This window comes from Bufo gargarizans, chromosome 4 (assembly GCF_014858855.1).
Source record: "Bufo gargarizans isolate SCDJY-AF-19 chromosome 4, ASM1485885v1, whole genome shotgun sequence".
Classification (NCBI taxonomy): Eukaryota; Metazoa; Chordata; class Amphibia; order Anura; family Bufonidae; genus Bufo; species Bufo gargarizans.
In genome coordinates this window covers 36,267,995-36,286,296 of record NC_058083.1, presented here as the reverse complement: position 1 = coordinate 36,286,296, position 18,302 = coordinate 36,267,995, and the positions used below count along the sequence as shown (strand labels likewise).

Sequence of the window (18,302 nt, the reverse complement as noted above, 5' to 3'; positions counted from 1 at the left end):
CCAGCTGCATGGGCTCCTGCTCAGAAGGGGCTGACGGCGACTGAGACCCCTGCGCACAGAACGGGACCGCTGCACTGTCCTGGGACTGAGTATGACAGGAAGGGGACATCTCTCCTCTCTCTCTAAGACGCCTGTCAATACGAACGGCCTGAGACATAGCAGAGTCCAAAGAAATAGGCCTCTCATGAAAGGCAAATGCATCTTTCAATCCCTCTGAAAGACCATGGCAAAATTGACTTCGGAGCGCAGCATCATTCCAACCAGTATCAACTGCCCATCTCCGAAATTCTGAACAGTATATTTCTGCGGATTGTTTACCCTGGCATAATAGACGTAGTTTAGACTCAGCCAGAGCAATACGATCCGGATCATCATATATCTGACCCAGGGCTAAAAAGAATTCATCCACTGAACGGAGAGGCCGTGCCCCCTCCGGCAGCGAAAAGGCCCAGGACTGAGCGTTACCTCTGAGCAGCGATATAATGATCCCCACCCTCCGTTCCTCATCACCAGAGGAGTGGGGAAGAAGGCGAAAATGGAGTTTGCAAGCCTCTCTAAAACGCACAAAATTCTCACTACCCCCGGAGAACGTATCCGGGAGCGAGATCTTAGGCTCAGAACAAACTCCATGAACGCAAGCTGAACCGGTCACTTGAAGCTGAGAAAAAGTCTTACGGAGATCAGCTACCTCCAATGAAAGACTCTGGAAGCGTTCAGCCAAAAGTGAAACCGGATCCATGCTTGAGACGGTTATGGCGGCTTATAATGTCACGGACGGTGTACAGGAAACAAGGCAAAGCAACATGTATAAACGACTCGCTGGATCCAAAAACTAAGGAACCAAGGGAGACCCCTACAGAAGACCTGGCACTTTCCCTGGCTGCTCAGCCTATGCAAAGATCCGAATGGTGGAGGTTTGCATATCCACGAACCTTGACTATAAAGCCCTGAGCACCCTACAATAGTGAGGGGACACGGCCACCGGCTCCCTACACAAGATACGGAGGGAGTCAGGGTCACCTGGGATCCAGCAAACAGAAGATAACAGATAAAGGTACAACACTTAGCTTTGAAGCAAACAGGAAGACAGAGTCAGCGTGCACACACACTCCAGAAAGTAGTATAAGCCGCCCAGAAAAGCCTTCTGGGGAAGAATTTAAAGGGAAGCAATTAGTCCAACACATGACAGCTGAGATAGGCTAACGAGAGGAGGAGCTGAATACCACAACACAGAAACTCAAGGAGGAGGTTCTGAAAGGCCTCTGTCAGAGCTTCTCAGCTGTCTGGTTGTGACAGTGACCCAGTGAGCAGTGAACCCACCGCTATCCGTCCATTCAAGTGTTGAGCCTCCCTATCTTGACAGTTTTTTCAATAAAAATTTTTTGTATAGCCCCTGAGTTATCTATATAGTGTCACCTGGTGTTTGCCCTTTTAATCATTTCTCTGCCGACCTTGATAACATTGCCAAAGTAGTTGCACATGCTCAGTTCGATTCTTCAACTTCCACCAGCCATATATTTTACAGGCAAAGAGTTGGCACAGAAAGGACATGCCTCCTGAGAAGGACACACTCCCTGAACTGCCAGCAGATCAATTGCAGCAATGCATGTGGAGATCTCTGGATCCATGTGAGGTACAATGCTGGTTCTAGCTTTGTTAGAAAGAGATTATCATGTACTATGTAATGTCTGATTTCCATGTTTAATATTTTTCATGGGATAACCCCTTTACGCTCCCCAATGACTCTTTTCCATTGTGCAATCTAAAATATTGACTTCATGTTTTCAAAGCAGTCTGTTACCAGGAAATACATATATATATATATATATATATATATATATATATATATATACATATATATATATATGATAAACCAGGCACAATGTCTTGTAGGGGTAGCTAAGCTGAGAACCTTTTACTTTGTGATCTGTGGCTTCATTCTGGGGGAAAATACTTTCAATTCAAATGAGCAGTTACAGGAGTATTCACTTTATGTCACATTATCTCCCATCCACTCTTGAAATGAATGGGGTGGCTAGTCAAGCACGTGCACTGCTGCTCCAGTTTTGTCCATGGGACTGCCGGAGATGAGTACAGCACTATTTTCGGCAGTCCCGTTGAGGCTCCAGAGGTTTTGTGATGGGCTCTAGTGGCTCCACCCTTTTGTTTCAGCACCTCACACTAAAAAACTGTCAAGACCAATGGAAAAAAGGCAAAACATCACAAAATTATTGTAAAAAAAGCCTTTTATGGAAAAATGTGCAACTTTTATATATCATAAAACTGCTGTATGACCTCTGTTAATTACCACCATTGTGCCTGGTTTAAAAGTAAATTTACAGTACAATACTCCTTTTAAATATACAATAATTTGTAACAACAGTGCTTTAAATAAGTTTTTTATTTAATCCCTTAACCCCTTAAGGACTCAGCCCTATTTCACCTTAAGGACTTGGCCATTTTTTGCAAATCTGACCAGTGTCCCTTTAAGTGCTCATAACTTTAAAACGCTTTGACTTACCCAGGCCGTTCTGAGATTGTTTTTTTGTCACATATTGTACTTCATGACACTGCTAAAATTGGGTCAAAAAAGTTAATTTTTTTACACAAAAAATAAAATTTTTAACAAAGATTTTGAAAAATTAGCAAATTTCAAAGTTTCAGTTTCTCTACTTCTGTAATACATAGTAATACCCCCAAAAATGTTGATGACTTTACATTCCCCATATGTCTACTTCATGTTTGTAGCATTTTGGGAATGATATTTTATTTTTTGGGGATGTTACAAGGCTTAGAAGTTTAGAAGCAAATTTTGAAATTTTTCTGAAATCTTCAAAATCCCACTTTTTATGGACCAGTTCAGGTTTGAAGTCATATTGTGAGGCTTAGATAATAGAAACCTCCCAAAAATGACCCCATTCTAGAAACTATACCCCTCAAGGTATTCAAAACTGTTTTTTCAAACTTTATTAACCCTTTAGGTCTTCCACAAGAGTTAATGGCAGATGGAGAAACAATTTAGAAATTTCTATTTTTATAAAAATTTTACAATATAATCAATTTTTTCCAGGAGTAAAACAAGGGTTAACTGCCAAACAAAACTCAAAATGGGTTGCCCTGATTCTGTAGTTTGCAGAAACACCCCATATGTGGTCGTAAACTACTGTTTGGCCAAACGGCAGGACATAGAAGGAGGGGAACACCATATGGGTTTTGGAAGGCAGATTTTGCAGGACTGGTTTTGTTTATACCATGTCCCATTTGAAGCCCCCTGTTGCACCCCTAGAATAGAAATTTCAAAAAAGTGACTCCATCTAAGAAAGTACACCCCTCAAGGTATTCAAAACTGGGTTTACAAACTTTGTTAACCCTTTAGGTGTTCCACAAGAGTTAATGGCAGATGGAGAAACAATTTTGAAATTTCTATTTTTTTGAAAATGTTCCATTTTAACCCTTCCTTTATTACTGGAAAAAATGGGTTAACAGCCAAACAAAACTCAAAATGGGTTGCCCTGATTCTGTAGTTTGCAGAAACACCCCATATGTGGTCGTAAACTACTATTTGGCTAAACGGCAGGACATAGAAGAAGGGGAACGTCATATGGTTTTTGGAAGGCAGATTTTACTGGACTGGTTTATTTACACCATGTACCCTTTCAAGCCCCCTGATGCACCCCTAGAGTAGAAACTCCATAAAAGTGACCCCATCTAGGAAACTACTGGATAAGGTGGTTGTTGTTTTGGGACTATTTTAGGGGTAAATATGATTTTTGGTTGCTCTATATTACTCTTTTTTGAGGCAATGTAACAAAAAAATTAAATTCTCAAATTGTTTCTACATTTGCAATTTAGTTTTATGGAACACCTAAAGGGTTAACATAGTTTGTAAAGTAACTTTTTAATACCTTGAGGGGTGTAGTTTCTTAGATGGGGTAACTTTTTTGGAGTTTCTAGTCTAGGCTACATCAGGGGGGGCTTCTAACTGTCCATCAAAATCTGCCTTCCAGAAACCGTATGGAGTTCCCTTGGTTCTATGCCCTGCCGTGCGGCTATATAGCCATTTACGACCACATATGAGGTGTTTCTGCAAACTACAGAATCAGGGCCATAAATATTGAGTTTTGTTTGGCTGTTAACCCTTGCTTTATTACCGGCAAAAAGGATTCAAATTGAAATTTTGCCCACAAATTGGTGTTTTGGCAAAGTTTTTGTTTTATATTTTTAACACCGTTCATCCGAGGCGTTTGGTCAAAAGTTATTTTTATAGCGACGACTTTTACGCACGCGACGATGCCCAATATGTATGGCTCTCAGACTTTGGAGACACTAAACAGGCATCCTAAAAACTGCGGCCCTCCAGATGTTGTAAAACTACAATTCCCACCATGCCCTGCTGATGGCTGTAGGTTGTCTGGGCATGCTGGGAGTTATAGTTTTACAACATCTGGAGGGCCGCAGTTTGAGGATGCCTGCTCTAAAACGAATATTTTTTTTGGGGAAAAAAATTGTTTCTGTGTCTCCAAAGTCTAAGAGCCATAGTGTTTTATGTTCTCTAGTGGACTGTTGGGGATTATAAAAATTTAGTACTCCATGGAAGTGTGATACTCCCTGAAGCAATCGATAACGCAGAGACCTGCATGATCGGGGCACGTGTCACATTGAGTAGTGGTGTCCTTCCGTATCCCCCTCTTGTGACACACTCTGCATCTTTTTTGGGTTCGTCCCTTCTTTCCAGTATGGGGGACCACACCTTGAAAGTGTTGGCCAGGGACGATCCGGGCGCCTCCAGTTCCCGAGGTACTCCGGCCTGCTCTTTCCCGGTCCTAAAAGATCAGGTCCTTGAGGACTGCCTCATAGAACTGGAGGAATGTCCCTGTGCTGCCAGCGCTTCGGGATAGTACAAAAGAGTTGTACATGGCAACCTGTACCAAGTAGACCGCAACTTTTTTGTACCATGCCCGGGTTTTGCGCATGGCATTATATGGCTTGAGGACTTGATCAGAGAGATCAACTCCTCCCATATACCGATTGTAGTCGACGATACAATCGGGCTTGAGGACCATTGCCGTGGTACCTCGAACAGAGACTGGGGTGGTGCTGTTACCGTGGATTGTGGACAGCATAAGGACATCCCTCTTGTCCTTATACCTGACCAGCAACAGGTTTTCACTGGTAAGTGCACGGGTATCACCCCTGGGGATAGGTACCTGGAGGGGGTGTGCAGGGAGGCCGCGTTGATTTTTCCGCACGGTCCCACAAGCGAACGTGGATCTGGCGGCAAGGGACCTGAACAAGGGAATGCTGGTATAAAAGTTATCCACGTACAAGTGGTAACCGTTATCCAGCAGTGGGTACATAAGGTCCCACACGAGTTTCCCGCTAACACCCAGAGTGGGGGGACATTCTGGGGGTTGAATACGGGAATCTCGCCCCTCGTACACACAAAATTTGTAAGTGCACCCTGAGGTACTCTCACAAATTTTGTATAGCTTCACGCCATACCTCGCCCGCTTTGTGGGAATATATTGGCGGAAACTGAGTCTCCCCTTGAACGCAACGAGAGACTCATCAATCGCGACCTCCCTTCCAGGTACGTAGGCCTGTTCAAATTTGGCCCCAAAGTGATCGATGACCGGCCGTATCTTATACAGCCGGTCATAGGCAGGATCACCTCGGGGTGGACATGCTGCATTATCGGAATAATGCAGACATTTCCGGATGGCCTCAAACCGGGGACGTGTCATGGCCATACTGTACAGTGGGGTCTGGTATAGGACGTCCCCACTCCAGTATTGCCTGACACTGGGTTTTTGGACTAGACCCATATGCAGCACGAGGCCCCAAAATGTCCTCATTTCGGCTGCACTGAACGGCGTCCAGCCACCGGGTCTAGCCAAAAATGAGCCTGGGTTTTGAGCGACGAACTGTTGGGCGTACAGATTAGTCTGCTCCACCATCAGATTCACCAGTGGGTTACTGAAAAAAAAAACTAAAATAGTCAATTTCAGTAAACCCCACTGTGGGAATCTGGATTCCAGGATTGCCAGGAAAATCCGGAATCTCAGGCTCAAAGTCCACTGGGGGACACCAGCTAAGTTCATCGGCAGGGGGCTCCGGTGAACTTATTTGGTGGGCCGGGAAACCAGTACGAACCCCAGGGCGGCTCGTATTAGGGTGGGCCTTGGTGGCTCATCGTCATCCGATGATGATGAGGAGGATGCGGATGATAAAAGGAACGTGGGGTCATCCTCATCCTCACTGGGGCTCTCAGAGTCGGAGGCAATCTGGGCGTATGCCTCCTCGGCCGAGAACATCCGGCGGGCCATGGGTGTGTGTGCGTGTATGTGTGCGTGTGTGGAAAACTTTATTATATGTGCGTGTGTGTGGGGGCAACGGGTGTTCGCGTACTAAAAAAAGGAAAAAAAAAGGGCAAGTGTTAGGAAAAAAAATAAGTTCAAAGTTGCTGATCAGCGGTACAACGCTGATCAGCGGTGGGGCGGGCGATGCGCTAACAGTGGACGGACGCTAAAAAGTGCCGACCAGTCAGCGAACGCAGAAAAATAAAAAAAAAGTGGTGGTAAGGGGGCTGGTGGTGAGGGGGGGGGGGCTGGTGGGGTGGGGCTGGTGGTGGTGGGGGGCTGGTAGGGGGGGCAAGTGGCAGGGGGGGGGTCTGGGGTCTGATAGATGGATCAAAGAAAGTTTTGTGTAAAAGTTCATTTATTTATTTTTTTTCCTAACTAACTTTTCCCTTTTTCCCTTCCTAATGGTGCCTCTCCCTCACTGACCCTAACCTACCTGGGTGGCGATGGGTGCAGGAGGGTGATGGATTACGATTAGGGGGACGCAGGAGCTGGTGCTGAACGGTGCTGCACGGTCAGGGTGCTGGACAGGAAGAGGAAGGGAGAGAGGAGATCAGGAAGTTTGAATCTCGCGCCTCTCTCCCCTGCACCAATCAGCACCCTGGACAGCAGTGTTCAGCACCAGGGCCAGCACCGCCTCTGCAAATCCTCGCACTGCGATTGGTGGTGTGTAATCACGTCACAGATCGCAGTCGTTTTCCGGTTCATCGGGTCACAGGACACCCGAATGGACCGGAAACGCAGAAAACCGCAGGTCTGAATTGACCTGCGGTTTTCTGCGATCGTCGATACGGGGGGTCAAATGACCCCCCTTCCTGCGTTGTTACGGGATGCCGGCTGAATGATTTCAGCCGGCATCCCGTTCCGATTAACCCCCGCGGCGCCGGAATCGCGAATTAAAGCCATGACGTACCGGTACGTCATGGGTCCTTAAGGATTCGGGATCCATGCCGTACCGGTACGTCATGGGTCCCTAAGGGGTTAAGGACCAGCGCCGTACATGTACTGTGGGCTCATCGAGCGTGTTCAGGAGCTGTGCCCGCCCGATCAGCGGCACGGACCTGGCAGTTACTGACAGCCGGGCCAATGCTGCATACACCGGCATCGGTGAAAACACAGATGTCGGCATATAAATCCCTTGTATGCCGCGGTTAAAGCTGACCGCGGCATGCAGAGGGTTTGCGGAGGGTACGCGTGCCCTCTGCATCTCCATCAGGTCCCCGCACTGCAGTGGCCGGGACCTGATGACAGAGAAGGCAGCCAAATGCCTTCCGTAGGCATCGAGGCTTGCCTTCTACGGAAGCTTGTGAGATCCAGACCTTAGGCTGGGTCTCAGAGGCAGGCTGTCAGCATAAAAGCTGATAGCCAATGCATTACAATACAGGTTGTATTGTAATGCATTGCAGAGGGGATCAGACCCCAGAAGTTGAAGTCCCACAGTGGGACAAAAATAAAGAGTAAAGAAAAATTCAAAAAAGGTGTTTTTCATAATAAAATAAAAAAAGTTTCAAGTAAAAAAAAGCCCCTTTCCCAAAATAAAACACAGAAAATTGTAAAGAAAAATAAAAATAAAATAAAAACAGACATATTGGGTAGTGCCGCGTCCGTAACGACTATATAACGGCTATATTAAAATATCACATGATCCACCCCCTTACCTGAACGCTATAGAAAAAATTTAATGAAAACTGTGCTAAAACAACCTTTTTTGGCACCTTACATCACAAAAAGTGCAAAACAAAGCAATCAAAAAGGCATATGCCCCCAAAATAGTACCAATCATCACCTCATCCCACAAAAAAATTTGCTCCTACATAAAACAATCAGGTAAAAAATAAAAAAATAAACTATGGCTCTCAGAATATGGAGAAACTAAAACATGATTTTTTTGTTTCAAAAATGCTATTATTGTGTTAAAAGTAAAAAAAAAAGACATATTAAGTATCGCCGTATCTGTAACAACCAGGTCTATTAAAATATCACATGACCTAACCCCTTAGGTGAACACCGTAAAAAAAACGGTGTCAAAAAAGCCATTTCTTTTTACCTTACATCACAAAAAGTGTAATACCGAGGGATAAAAAAAGTCATATGCACCAAAAAATAGTACCCATTAAACCATTATCTCATCATGCAAAAAATGAGACCCTACATAGGACAATCGCCCAAAAAAAAAATAAAAAAATATGGCTCTCAATATGGAGACACTAAAACATGATTTTTTTTGTTTCAAAAATGCTGTTATTGTGTAACACTTAAATAAGTAAAAAAAAAGTATACATATTAGGTATTCCCATGGCCGTAACTACCTGCTATATAAAAATATCACATGACCTTATCCCTCAGGTGAACACCGTAAAAAAAGCCATTTTTTGCCCCCTTACATAAAAGTGTAATACCAAATGATCAAGAAGTCATATGCACCCTAAAATAGTACCAATCAAACCGTCATCTCATAGCAAAAAAAATGAGCCCCTACATAAGACAGTCGCCCCCAAAAAAAAAATACTATGGCTTTCAGAGTATTGAGACACTAAAAAAATATTAAAAAAAAAAAAATGTTATATTATGTAAAACTGAAACAAACAACCAGAAAAAGTAGTCATATTTGGTATTTTCTTGTCTGTAACAACCTGCTCTATAAAAATAGCACATGATCTAACCTGTCAGATGAACACTGTAAATAATAAAAAATTAAAATAGTGCCAAAACAGCTATTTTTATCACCTTTCCTCACAAAAAGTGTACTGTAAAGCAACCAAAATGGGGTCACTTTTTTGAAGCTATGACATGGCAACTTGAAATTATCCCAGTGAAATCTGCCCTCCGAAAACCATATGGCGTTTCTTTCCTGCTGCACCCTACCGTGTGCCCGTACAGCAGTTTACGACCACATGTGGGGTGTTTCTGTAAATTACAGAATCAGGGTAATAAATATGTTTTGTTTGGCTGTTAACCTATGCTTTGTTACTGGAAAAAATTGATTAAAATGAAAAATCTGCCAAAAAAGTGAAATTCAGAAATTTCAGCTACATTTTTCTTTAATTGTGGTGGAACAAAGTTTGTAAAATCAGTTTTGAATACCTTGAGGGGGTAGTTTCTAAAATTGGTGGTTTCTATTATGTGACTACAAAGTGACTTCAGACCTGAACTGGTCCTTAAAAATTGGGTTTTGGAAATTTTCTTAGATTTAGATTTGCTTCTAAACTTCTAAGCCTTCTAACGTCCCAAAAGAAGAAAATGTCATTTACAAAATGATTCAAACATGATTTAGACATACAGGAAACGTAAAGTAATAACTGATTTAGGAGGTATCTCTATCTGTTTTAAAAGCAGAGAAAATGAAATTTTTTAAATTGTGAATTTTCTATATTTTTTTGTAAATTTGGTGTTTATTTTATAAATAAAAATTTAATATTTTGACTCAAATTTACCACTGTCGTGAATAACAATATGTTACGAGAAAACAGTCTCAGAATGGCTTGGATAAGTAAAAGCGTATTAAAGTTATCACCACATAGAGTGACACATGTCATATTTGCAAAAAATGGCCTGGTCCTTAAGGTAAAAAAATTTCATGGTCCTGAAGGGGTAAAGGATCCCATTTCCATGTTTCCTGTTAAGGAATTCTGATGTAATAGTCCAGAGAATAGTTACAAAGAGTGCCCCTTGCTTTGGAGGACCTGCCCTGTCCTGCATTGTACAGATTTGAATGAACACTGTGTAATACTTGATTTCCCCTGTGAGGTAGCTGCAGGCAAAGTATACCCTGACTACCAGGCTTCTCCACAGATGACAGCTGGTCACTGGAGGACCCAACAGGATGACACTGCTCATCTTATGGCAATGGGATCCTTCACCTTCTAACAAATAGAGATTGCCCAAATAGGAGAACCCCTTTAGATTGTTGGTTATATTAAGAACTTACTCTGAACTTCAGGGTTCTGTACCATAAATGAGATGGCCCATCGTATAGTAGAAGACGTAGTATCTGTTCCAGCCATGAATAACGTTACTAAGACACCCCGAAGATTACCATGATGAAAATAACTGTTGGGATCAGATTTTTCCTAAATAGAGATACAAAATCTATAAATTATAGAATTGACGTCATTAATTACACGTACTTTAGCTTAGACATTACCAAAAGATTACTTTTCCATCTAAGTGTCACGGACGTTCCCTTGGCAGGTACAATGAGATCAGAGAGACTGGCAACACGTGGGCTAAATTGACAAGTTCCTTGTGGATCTTATTGTGTCTGTGTTTTGGTGAATGCCACACCCCTTGCTTCAGGTGTTGCTTGTTGGTAATTTACCTTCCCCATAAGTAGCTGCTTCTCACTCTTGGAGGTGCGGTTTATAGATTTTCTTCCTGTCTTCTTACTAGCTGGTGGGTTGTACTCTGTGCTTCTGGAGTTGCCAGTTTTCTACTTTAAGCTAAGTCTTTTCTTTTTTTATTGTATTGTGTTTGTTATATTCCCTGTTGTTTTTATCTGGGCTTGAGACAGAGTCTTCCATTCATCCATCTGGGGAGGAATGGGTTGTCTCTGGTCCTAACCTTATTCCAGGGCCTTATAGGGAAATAAGGGCATAGGTATCTTGCATATGAATATTCCTACTTTCAAGGTCTATTCATATTGATAGGTAGTTAGGGCCCGGATTAGGGTTGTTTAGGAGGTGGCCTGCTTGTTCCTTAGTTTCCAGGCCCAGTTACTGTTCCCCTTCCCTCCTGTGTTCAGTGTGGAGTTTTCCCCCACACTGATCGTGACACTAAGACACTTTGGATCTTCACATCTAAGATGTTTTCAATTGTAGTGCAGAACACAGACTTCTAATTACTACTGTATGAACTTTTGGAATGGCAGGTACCGATGGAACATATGAACTTGGAAAAGAGAGTCTCTACTATATGGATGTTTTTCTGACAGTCTTCTGGAGAGGTAACCGTTGCCCTAACCTGTTGTTTGTCTAGGAAATGGATTGGTTGTCTATGGCAAAAAAACTGTTAGACTACATTCACACGTCATGTCAGTTTTTAATGACCATGTAGCATCAATGTGTGTATCCATTCGCTGGCCGTTTATCTGTTTTGCTACCTGAACATAGTGCCTCCAGTATATATAATAACCTAATGGTGACCCCTGTATATACTTGTATGTTCTTATAGTGGCCATAATAATACATCCACTTCATCCACTTGTGCATGTGGTGACACTCTCACCTCCCTGGATGCACCAGGTCCTAACGTTCTAAGCTCTATGATGTCACATCATGTGACATCACACTGTGTGTGTCAGATCCTGCTGTCTCCAGAGAGCAGAGAGTGCCCCCACACGTGAAAGTGTAAAACAAAAAATAAGTGGCACTCACCAATTTCTAAGCAGTATCTTCACGTGACGTGAGGCCTGGGGAAGTGCAGTAAGCGCGAAACGGCTGTTGCCTGTGAGTTGTGCTGTACCAGCATCTGAGATGTTTATATGGATGATGTTGGCAATAAAGCTGCTTAGAAATTGGTGAGTGCTGCTTATTTTTATTCTACTTTGAAGATTGCTTATGTCTGTTTAAAGCTGAGCACCACCATGGTTCACTGGATTGAGGAGTGTTGGTTCGACTTGTGATATTCCATGGATCCATCTACAAGATTTTTTCTTTATTTTTATTTACGCAGTGTTTTAAAAGCACTTCTGTCTAAATGGCCATTAAAAATGTATCATTTTAATGGGATCTGTCTAGATGTGAAAATGGCAGTACATTTCTTATTTTTTTATGGCTGCTATTCACTGACTGCTATTCTACTGAACAGAAATTACTCCAAGAGTTATCTACATGGTGGTTCCCCTAAAGCAGAGTCCAGAGCCCTGTATAGGGATTAAAAAGTGAACACTGGTAATGCCCTTAGAAGTAGCCCCATGTCAAATCATTTCAGTAGACACAGTGGATACACATGGTAACAGTGATGAAGAGCTCAATTTGAAACAATGCATTGTCATAGGATGTTGCCTTTGCCACAAGTCAGTTTTTTAAATTTCAAGGGTGCTAGTTGTGCCTTTGCCAACTGGATGTGCTACTACTATGTAGTGGAAGCGTGTAGGAGTAACACTGTTCGGCGACAAAGTAGTAGACCATGCAAACTCACAGAGTGCTTCATGAAAGCCCTGAAGTTTGTGCAGCTAAAATTCCTATTCACTACCCATTAAACAACCTCTGGAAATGATATCAGTCCAAGAGCTGTGTGTTGGGAGTTTTATTAAATGGGTTTCATAACTGAGCATCCATACACAAGGTCACCATTATCAATCGCAATCATTGGTTGGAGCTGTATAAAGCACGTTTTGCTACTGGACAGAGCAGTGGAAACATGTTTCATGCTGGTACTCTGATGGATAAATCTGGGTTTGGTGTACATCTGGAATGCAGTTCTTATAAGAAACCGTAGTGCCTAATGTAAAATATAGAGGAGGAGAGATAATTCAGAGTTTGACTTCTTAATTCCAAATTGTCACTTCCAACTTTGTGGTAACAGTTTGGAGAAGGCTGTTTCCAGTCTGTGTTCTTGTGCACAAAGCAAGCTCCATAATGGCATGATGTGATTAATTTGGTAAGATGAGCTCAAGTGGTTGCACAGTGCCTTGACCTCAACAGACAATCTTATGGACTCAACTCCACCACTGCAGGAGATATCGGCACTAACAAGAGTTTGTAAGGCTGGCCACCAGGATAGAATCTGTCACAGGGTGCCGGCATCGCGCTCCTTCCCTTAGGTGCCGCCGGAACCCTGCGATAACTTTGGAGCAAGGACATAGGCTGCGTCCTCGTCTCCAGGGCAATGGGGGAGGCGGGGGCGGAGAGGACCCGGCCACGCACGCCTCCTTAGCGTGGTCGCCGTCCTCTGCTCCAGTAGTTTTGGTGAAAAGTCTGACTGCCGAACTGGGCACTCGACGTTCAGCAGGCTGCAGGGGGATGAGTCATGTGATGCTGGCCACGTCACATGACTCCCTCTCTTAAGAGGCAGCCTTCTGGCGACAGGTTGTCTGTGATTAAGGTCCTACACCTAGTGTATATTCCGTTGGCATCTGACTTTATATTTGTATTTCGGCTTGTTACTTGACTTCATCTCTTGCTTGCTCCTTTTGTACTTTAGCTTCTCCTGGTATTTGACTTCGGCTTTACTTTGACTTGTCCTCGCTTGCTCCCTGTGTTTTACTTGCTCCTCCTGGTTTTGACCTTGCTAGTTCTACCTCTCTTTATTGTCTGTTTGTTTGTCTCTCCGCACTTACGCAGGTTAGAGATTGCCGCCCAGTTGCGCTTGTTGCCTAGGATGGGTAAGTGCAAGTAGGCCTGGACAAAGGAATGAGTGGAGTCAGTTTGCACCTTCCCTATTCCCCTACTCGTGACAGAATCCTTCTAAGAAGGGCTTTTTCAATTGAGAAAAACCCTTCATAGATCAAAAACACATTTACTTTTAAGTACACAAAAGATTCTTTAAATGTTTTTACCTCCTCCTGTTTTGTGAGAAATGCATCTATATAGCCACGCAGGTCATCTTTGTCCAGGGTTTTTAGATGTTCTGCAAACTTCTCATTGAAGAAGGCATGTAACTCCGCAATGTTCCGTTTTACTTTCAGGTGGGAACCGGGCAGATATTGTAAGAATGGTAATACATTATACATCTACAAACGGAAACACTGTTGATTAGAGACTAGTAACCCAAGGGCAGACATTGGAGAACACATATGGTATCCATAATGCAGAACACATTGAAAAACATTCTAGTCTACTGCCTTTCAGGGAGGAGGGACGACAGAGGAGATTCATCAATCACAGATTTATCAGTCAGTGAAAATGGCACACTTTATGCCAAAATTAGAGCACAAGGTAAGTTATGTAGTTCTAAAATAGATGTGCATGCTAGGCGCACTTCTCTTCCACTATGGCTGCTATACTGTACGTATGCCAATATTATTGGCCAAAAATGATGCAGGCATTTATAAATTTTACTATTATTCTTCGCATCACCCCCTTTTTATGCCACTTTTTAGTAATTATAAAAAGTATCTCTATACAAATGTAAGTAAACAAATACTGATGGAGCCCTTTTACTTATAATGGGTATGAAAGATTTCTATTAGGACGTAGAGATGAGAAAATAGATTTGTAAGAACCAATTTGTCTAATTAAGCAGTTTTTGGCACCTGTCACACGACATCCCCAAAGCTGAGGAAGCTCCACCACCACTTGATTGACAAGGCCTGAAGTCTAGGCCGGCTTTGCCAATCTTGCGACTGCTCTGCTGCTCTAAGGCTCTACTTCCACTACACTTTCTGGTGGCAGCACATGAACAGTCTCTACTCTAGTGGAAGATGCAAAGTCTCTGTGCATGTGCTACTACTCCGAATAGTGGCACAGCCACAAGATTTGCAGAGCTGGCCTAGATGTCCCACCCTGTTAATCTACAACTTCAGAGATGCCCTGTCACTGGTGCCAAAACTTGTTAGATGAGACATATCAATTATAATTCCAGGTTGCACTATAGGGATAGTTTTCTTTTTCCTGGAGGAGAGCTATTTTCCATTGAAATTCCAGTATTTTTGATGGCAGAAATAGCAAGTATAGGAACATTGATGGATTGCTAAAAATACTAGCGTGCACAATATCTTATAAAGATTTGTTGTATGTCCATTTAATTCAGTGAACCACTGATAAATATTAGTTTGCATAAAGCCCAATGGGGATATTAACAAACAGTGTTCTGTAGGTTTGTCCTTCTTTACTTCTTTTCTTGCCTCGACATACCAAGATCAGCTTTGAAAAAAAAAACATGTTTTTATGTTACTCTGTCTGGAGATGTGTATGCTTTATGTTTTTCTATGTGGCTTAGTGGTTGAGATGTGTATTTCAGCCTGACAAGGGTTTTGTTGTTATGTTTTGAGACTGTATTAAAGTTGTATTGTGATAATATTTGAATCCTTAATGAAATTTGCACAAAAGTAAGAGTGGACACATCTATGCACTTTTATTTTCTTATCTAAAAAATGTATTGTGTGAATTGTTTTAAAGAGTGCTATAGTTGGATACATTATCTGTACGGTTCTACACAATACAAAACATTGTAAACATGTCCCTCCTTATCTTTCCTCTTGAAAAAAAAATGTGTGTTGTGAATAACACATCTTTTTAAAGCTGGTCATCTCACGCATACTGATCTTAGTAGTAGGGAAAAATTTGGACTGGACCATGGTGCTACCTGGAGAGACAACCTGAGATGAAAATAGCAATATCTACTTTATTGTTGTATAGCTTATGCATTTTAGGACCACACCAGTCCCTTCCTTAGACAACATTATGTCTATATGTTGCAATATAGTGTGAAGACAGTTTCAGAACGGTCCTGCTGGTCCTGTGTCCTACACCTTCAGTAGGGACAGTGTTTGGCAACTTGATGGCCCCGTTTTGTTCTCTGAGAGAAACCGGTTTAGGTAAGTGGCATTTGCCTCTACACTTACTGATGTTGCATAGTATGGTTGAAAAAAGACACAAGTCCATCAAGTTCAACAAAGGGATTGGTGGGCCTGGGAATTAATGGAAGAGGTGTGAGAACCAGACTTCTAAACATTTTCATAAGCATTAATGCTATTTAGTTCTGGAAATCATATAAGCCTTTTTTTTAAAACGATTCTGTGACCACCTCCTGTGGTATACTGTTCCAGAGATTCACAGGCCTTATTGTAAAGAAGCCTTGACGCCTCTGGAGACTTAACTTTTTCTTCTCCAAGACTAAACAAACGTAATACTTTTAGCCTGTTTTTCATAAATAGTGTTTAACTAATCTGATCCGAATTTCAGCGAAAATTTGATTTGCCGAATTTCCTCATGCTTCGTGATAAGTAATTGATTTCCCCTGAATAAGTATAAAATAGATAAGAAAAATTACCTCATCCATTTGAGTGCGAAGAGCCAGCCACCTCCATCTTGATTGAAGATACCGCGCAAAATCCCATGTGCAGTGATGTATATTGTCACCACGCCGGCCAACACGCTAGATCTTCAATCAAGATGGCGACAGTCAGCTCTTCACGGTTAAATGGATGATTTAAGTATGATTCTATTTATTTAGTTTTTATTTTACACTGTAATATTACTGTCAGATGCCACGATCCGCGATGAACGCGGCATCTTAGGGGTACAATGGCGGGGGCCACACAGTCGCTGTTCCCTGTCATTGCGCCCACTACTTACAAAGTAATAGGCTACATGAATAAGTAATTTGTCACAAAACAAACATTTTTGTAAAATTCGCCAAGAACCCAAAACTAATTTTTGCACCCTCCATGCCCCTTATCGGTTTAGTCACTCTCTGTTGCACTTTTTCCAGCTCCAGGGCATCCCTTCTATGGACCGGTGCCCAGAACTGAACAGAATTTTCCAGATGAGGCCGCACCAATGCTTTGTAAAGTGGTAGTATTATATCCCTGTTCCATGAGTCAATGCCTCGCTTAATACATGATAATATCCTGCTTGCCTTAGAAGCAGATGATTGACACTGTGCTGTTATTTAATCTATGATATACACTCAAATCATTCTCTACAAGTGACTCTCCCAATGTTACTTTGCCTTGGACATATGATGCATGTAGATTATTACTACCATTTGCCAAGTAGATGCCCGAATGTCTAAGCCAGCTTGTAATTTATAGACTTACTCAATAGACTGCACAGTACTACATAGCTTATGATCCTGTCTGTAATGCACTTTTGTCTTTTTGACTGCATATTCATCATGGGGTATCTTAAACCAAGAGGAAGGGTAATGAAGGACACATCTGGTAAATTTCCATTTTAAAACACTTTTGGTCAGTGATTTCCATCAGTATGTAAGCCAAAACCAGGAGTGGATCCTACACAAAGGAAAGGTATAATGGAAAGATCTGTTGCGCCTATTCTATGATTTTGACCATCACCTAATTTTTTTCTCACAGTCACTCATGTAAATCACTGACCAAACACTGACCGTGTGAATAATGCTTTAATAATAAAGAGGTAACAGAGCTCTTTTATACTGTTGTTAAGTCAATAAAGAACAAAACTACCACAACTGAAGGGCTCCCAAGAAGTCTCATATTTTCATCTATAATTTTCATTATTTTTCGCAGAATGGGATCTTGGTAGTCTAATCGATGACCAAGGATAATGGATATGATTATATTCCCAACAGCAAAGTTTGTTTTTAAAGTGAGATCAGTAGGTTTTCCTAAAAGGAAAATATATAAATACATACAATTATATATAAAAATATAACATATTAATACAATGTAAAAAATACATTTAATAGAATTAAACATAAATATCTATCATATTTAAAAACATATTTATAGATTATTGTCATCTCAGATTTTCAGGGGTCAGATCCGAATAACTCTTGTAAGTGGCAGCCATGATCTCTTTTCCATTTTTTTTTTACATTATTTTAACTATTTTTGAGGTTCACATAAGTAAACTGAATGTTGTTTTTTTACTTATGTGACATTTACTTTTATCTTGACATTTGCTTTCTGCTTTTTTTGTAAAATGATCCAAATTAAATATTTTGGCGATATCAAAAACTCAACTACTACAAGACTCATTGCTGCCTCTTTCTATATTAATTATGCAGAGTTCATTGACTTTGCCTCCTTTTTTGAGTTTGTATTTTCATTGACAACTGGGACTGTGGACAGTAGTCTGTAGAACCATTACATTTCCCTTCAGAATAAGACCATATGTCATCTTTAGATGTTAAGTAGCCATTACAGGGGATTCTTGTCATGTTTTGATATAGCATATCACTAGTATATATCTTGACTTAAAGGGACACTGACAGGCCGAATAAGCATAATTAGCTGTATATATGTATGCACAGGTCTTCTATTGTGTATTAAAAACATATAAGTCTAACCCCTATCCA

The 18,302-nt window shown here is 41.6% G+C and overlaps 1 protein-coding gene across 1 annotated transcript in view; it reads right to left on the bottom strand.

Annotated features, from left to right (window-relative positions):
• The window catches only part of LOC122935951 (cytochrome P450 2K4-like), a 111,058-nt gene that overhangs the window by 15,354 nt on the left and 77,402 nt on the right, over nt 1–18,302 (bottom strand). The window contains exons 4-6 of the mRNA XM_044291916.1: nt 17,449–17,609; nt 13,858–14,031; nt 10,288–10,429 (exon numbers count right to left, since the gene is read on the bottom strand). Coding sequence (XP_044147851.1) covers nt 10,288–10,429; nt 13,858–14,031; nt 17,449–17,609 — 477 coding nt within the window. The remainder of the gene's footprint in view (nt 1–10,287; nt 10,430–13,857; nt 14,032–17,448; nt 17,610–18,302) is intronic.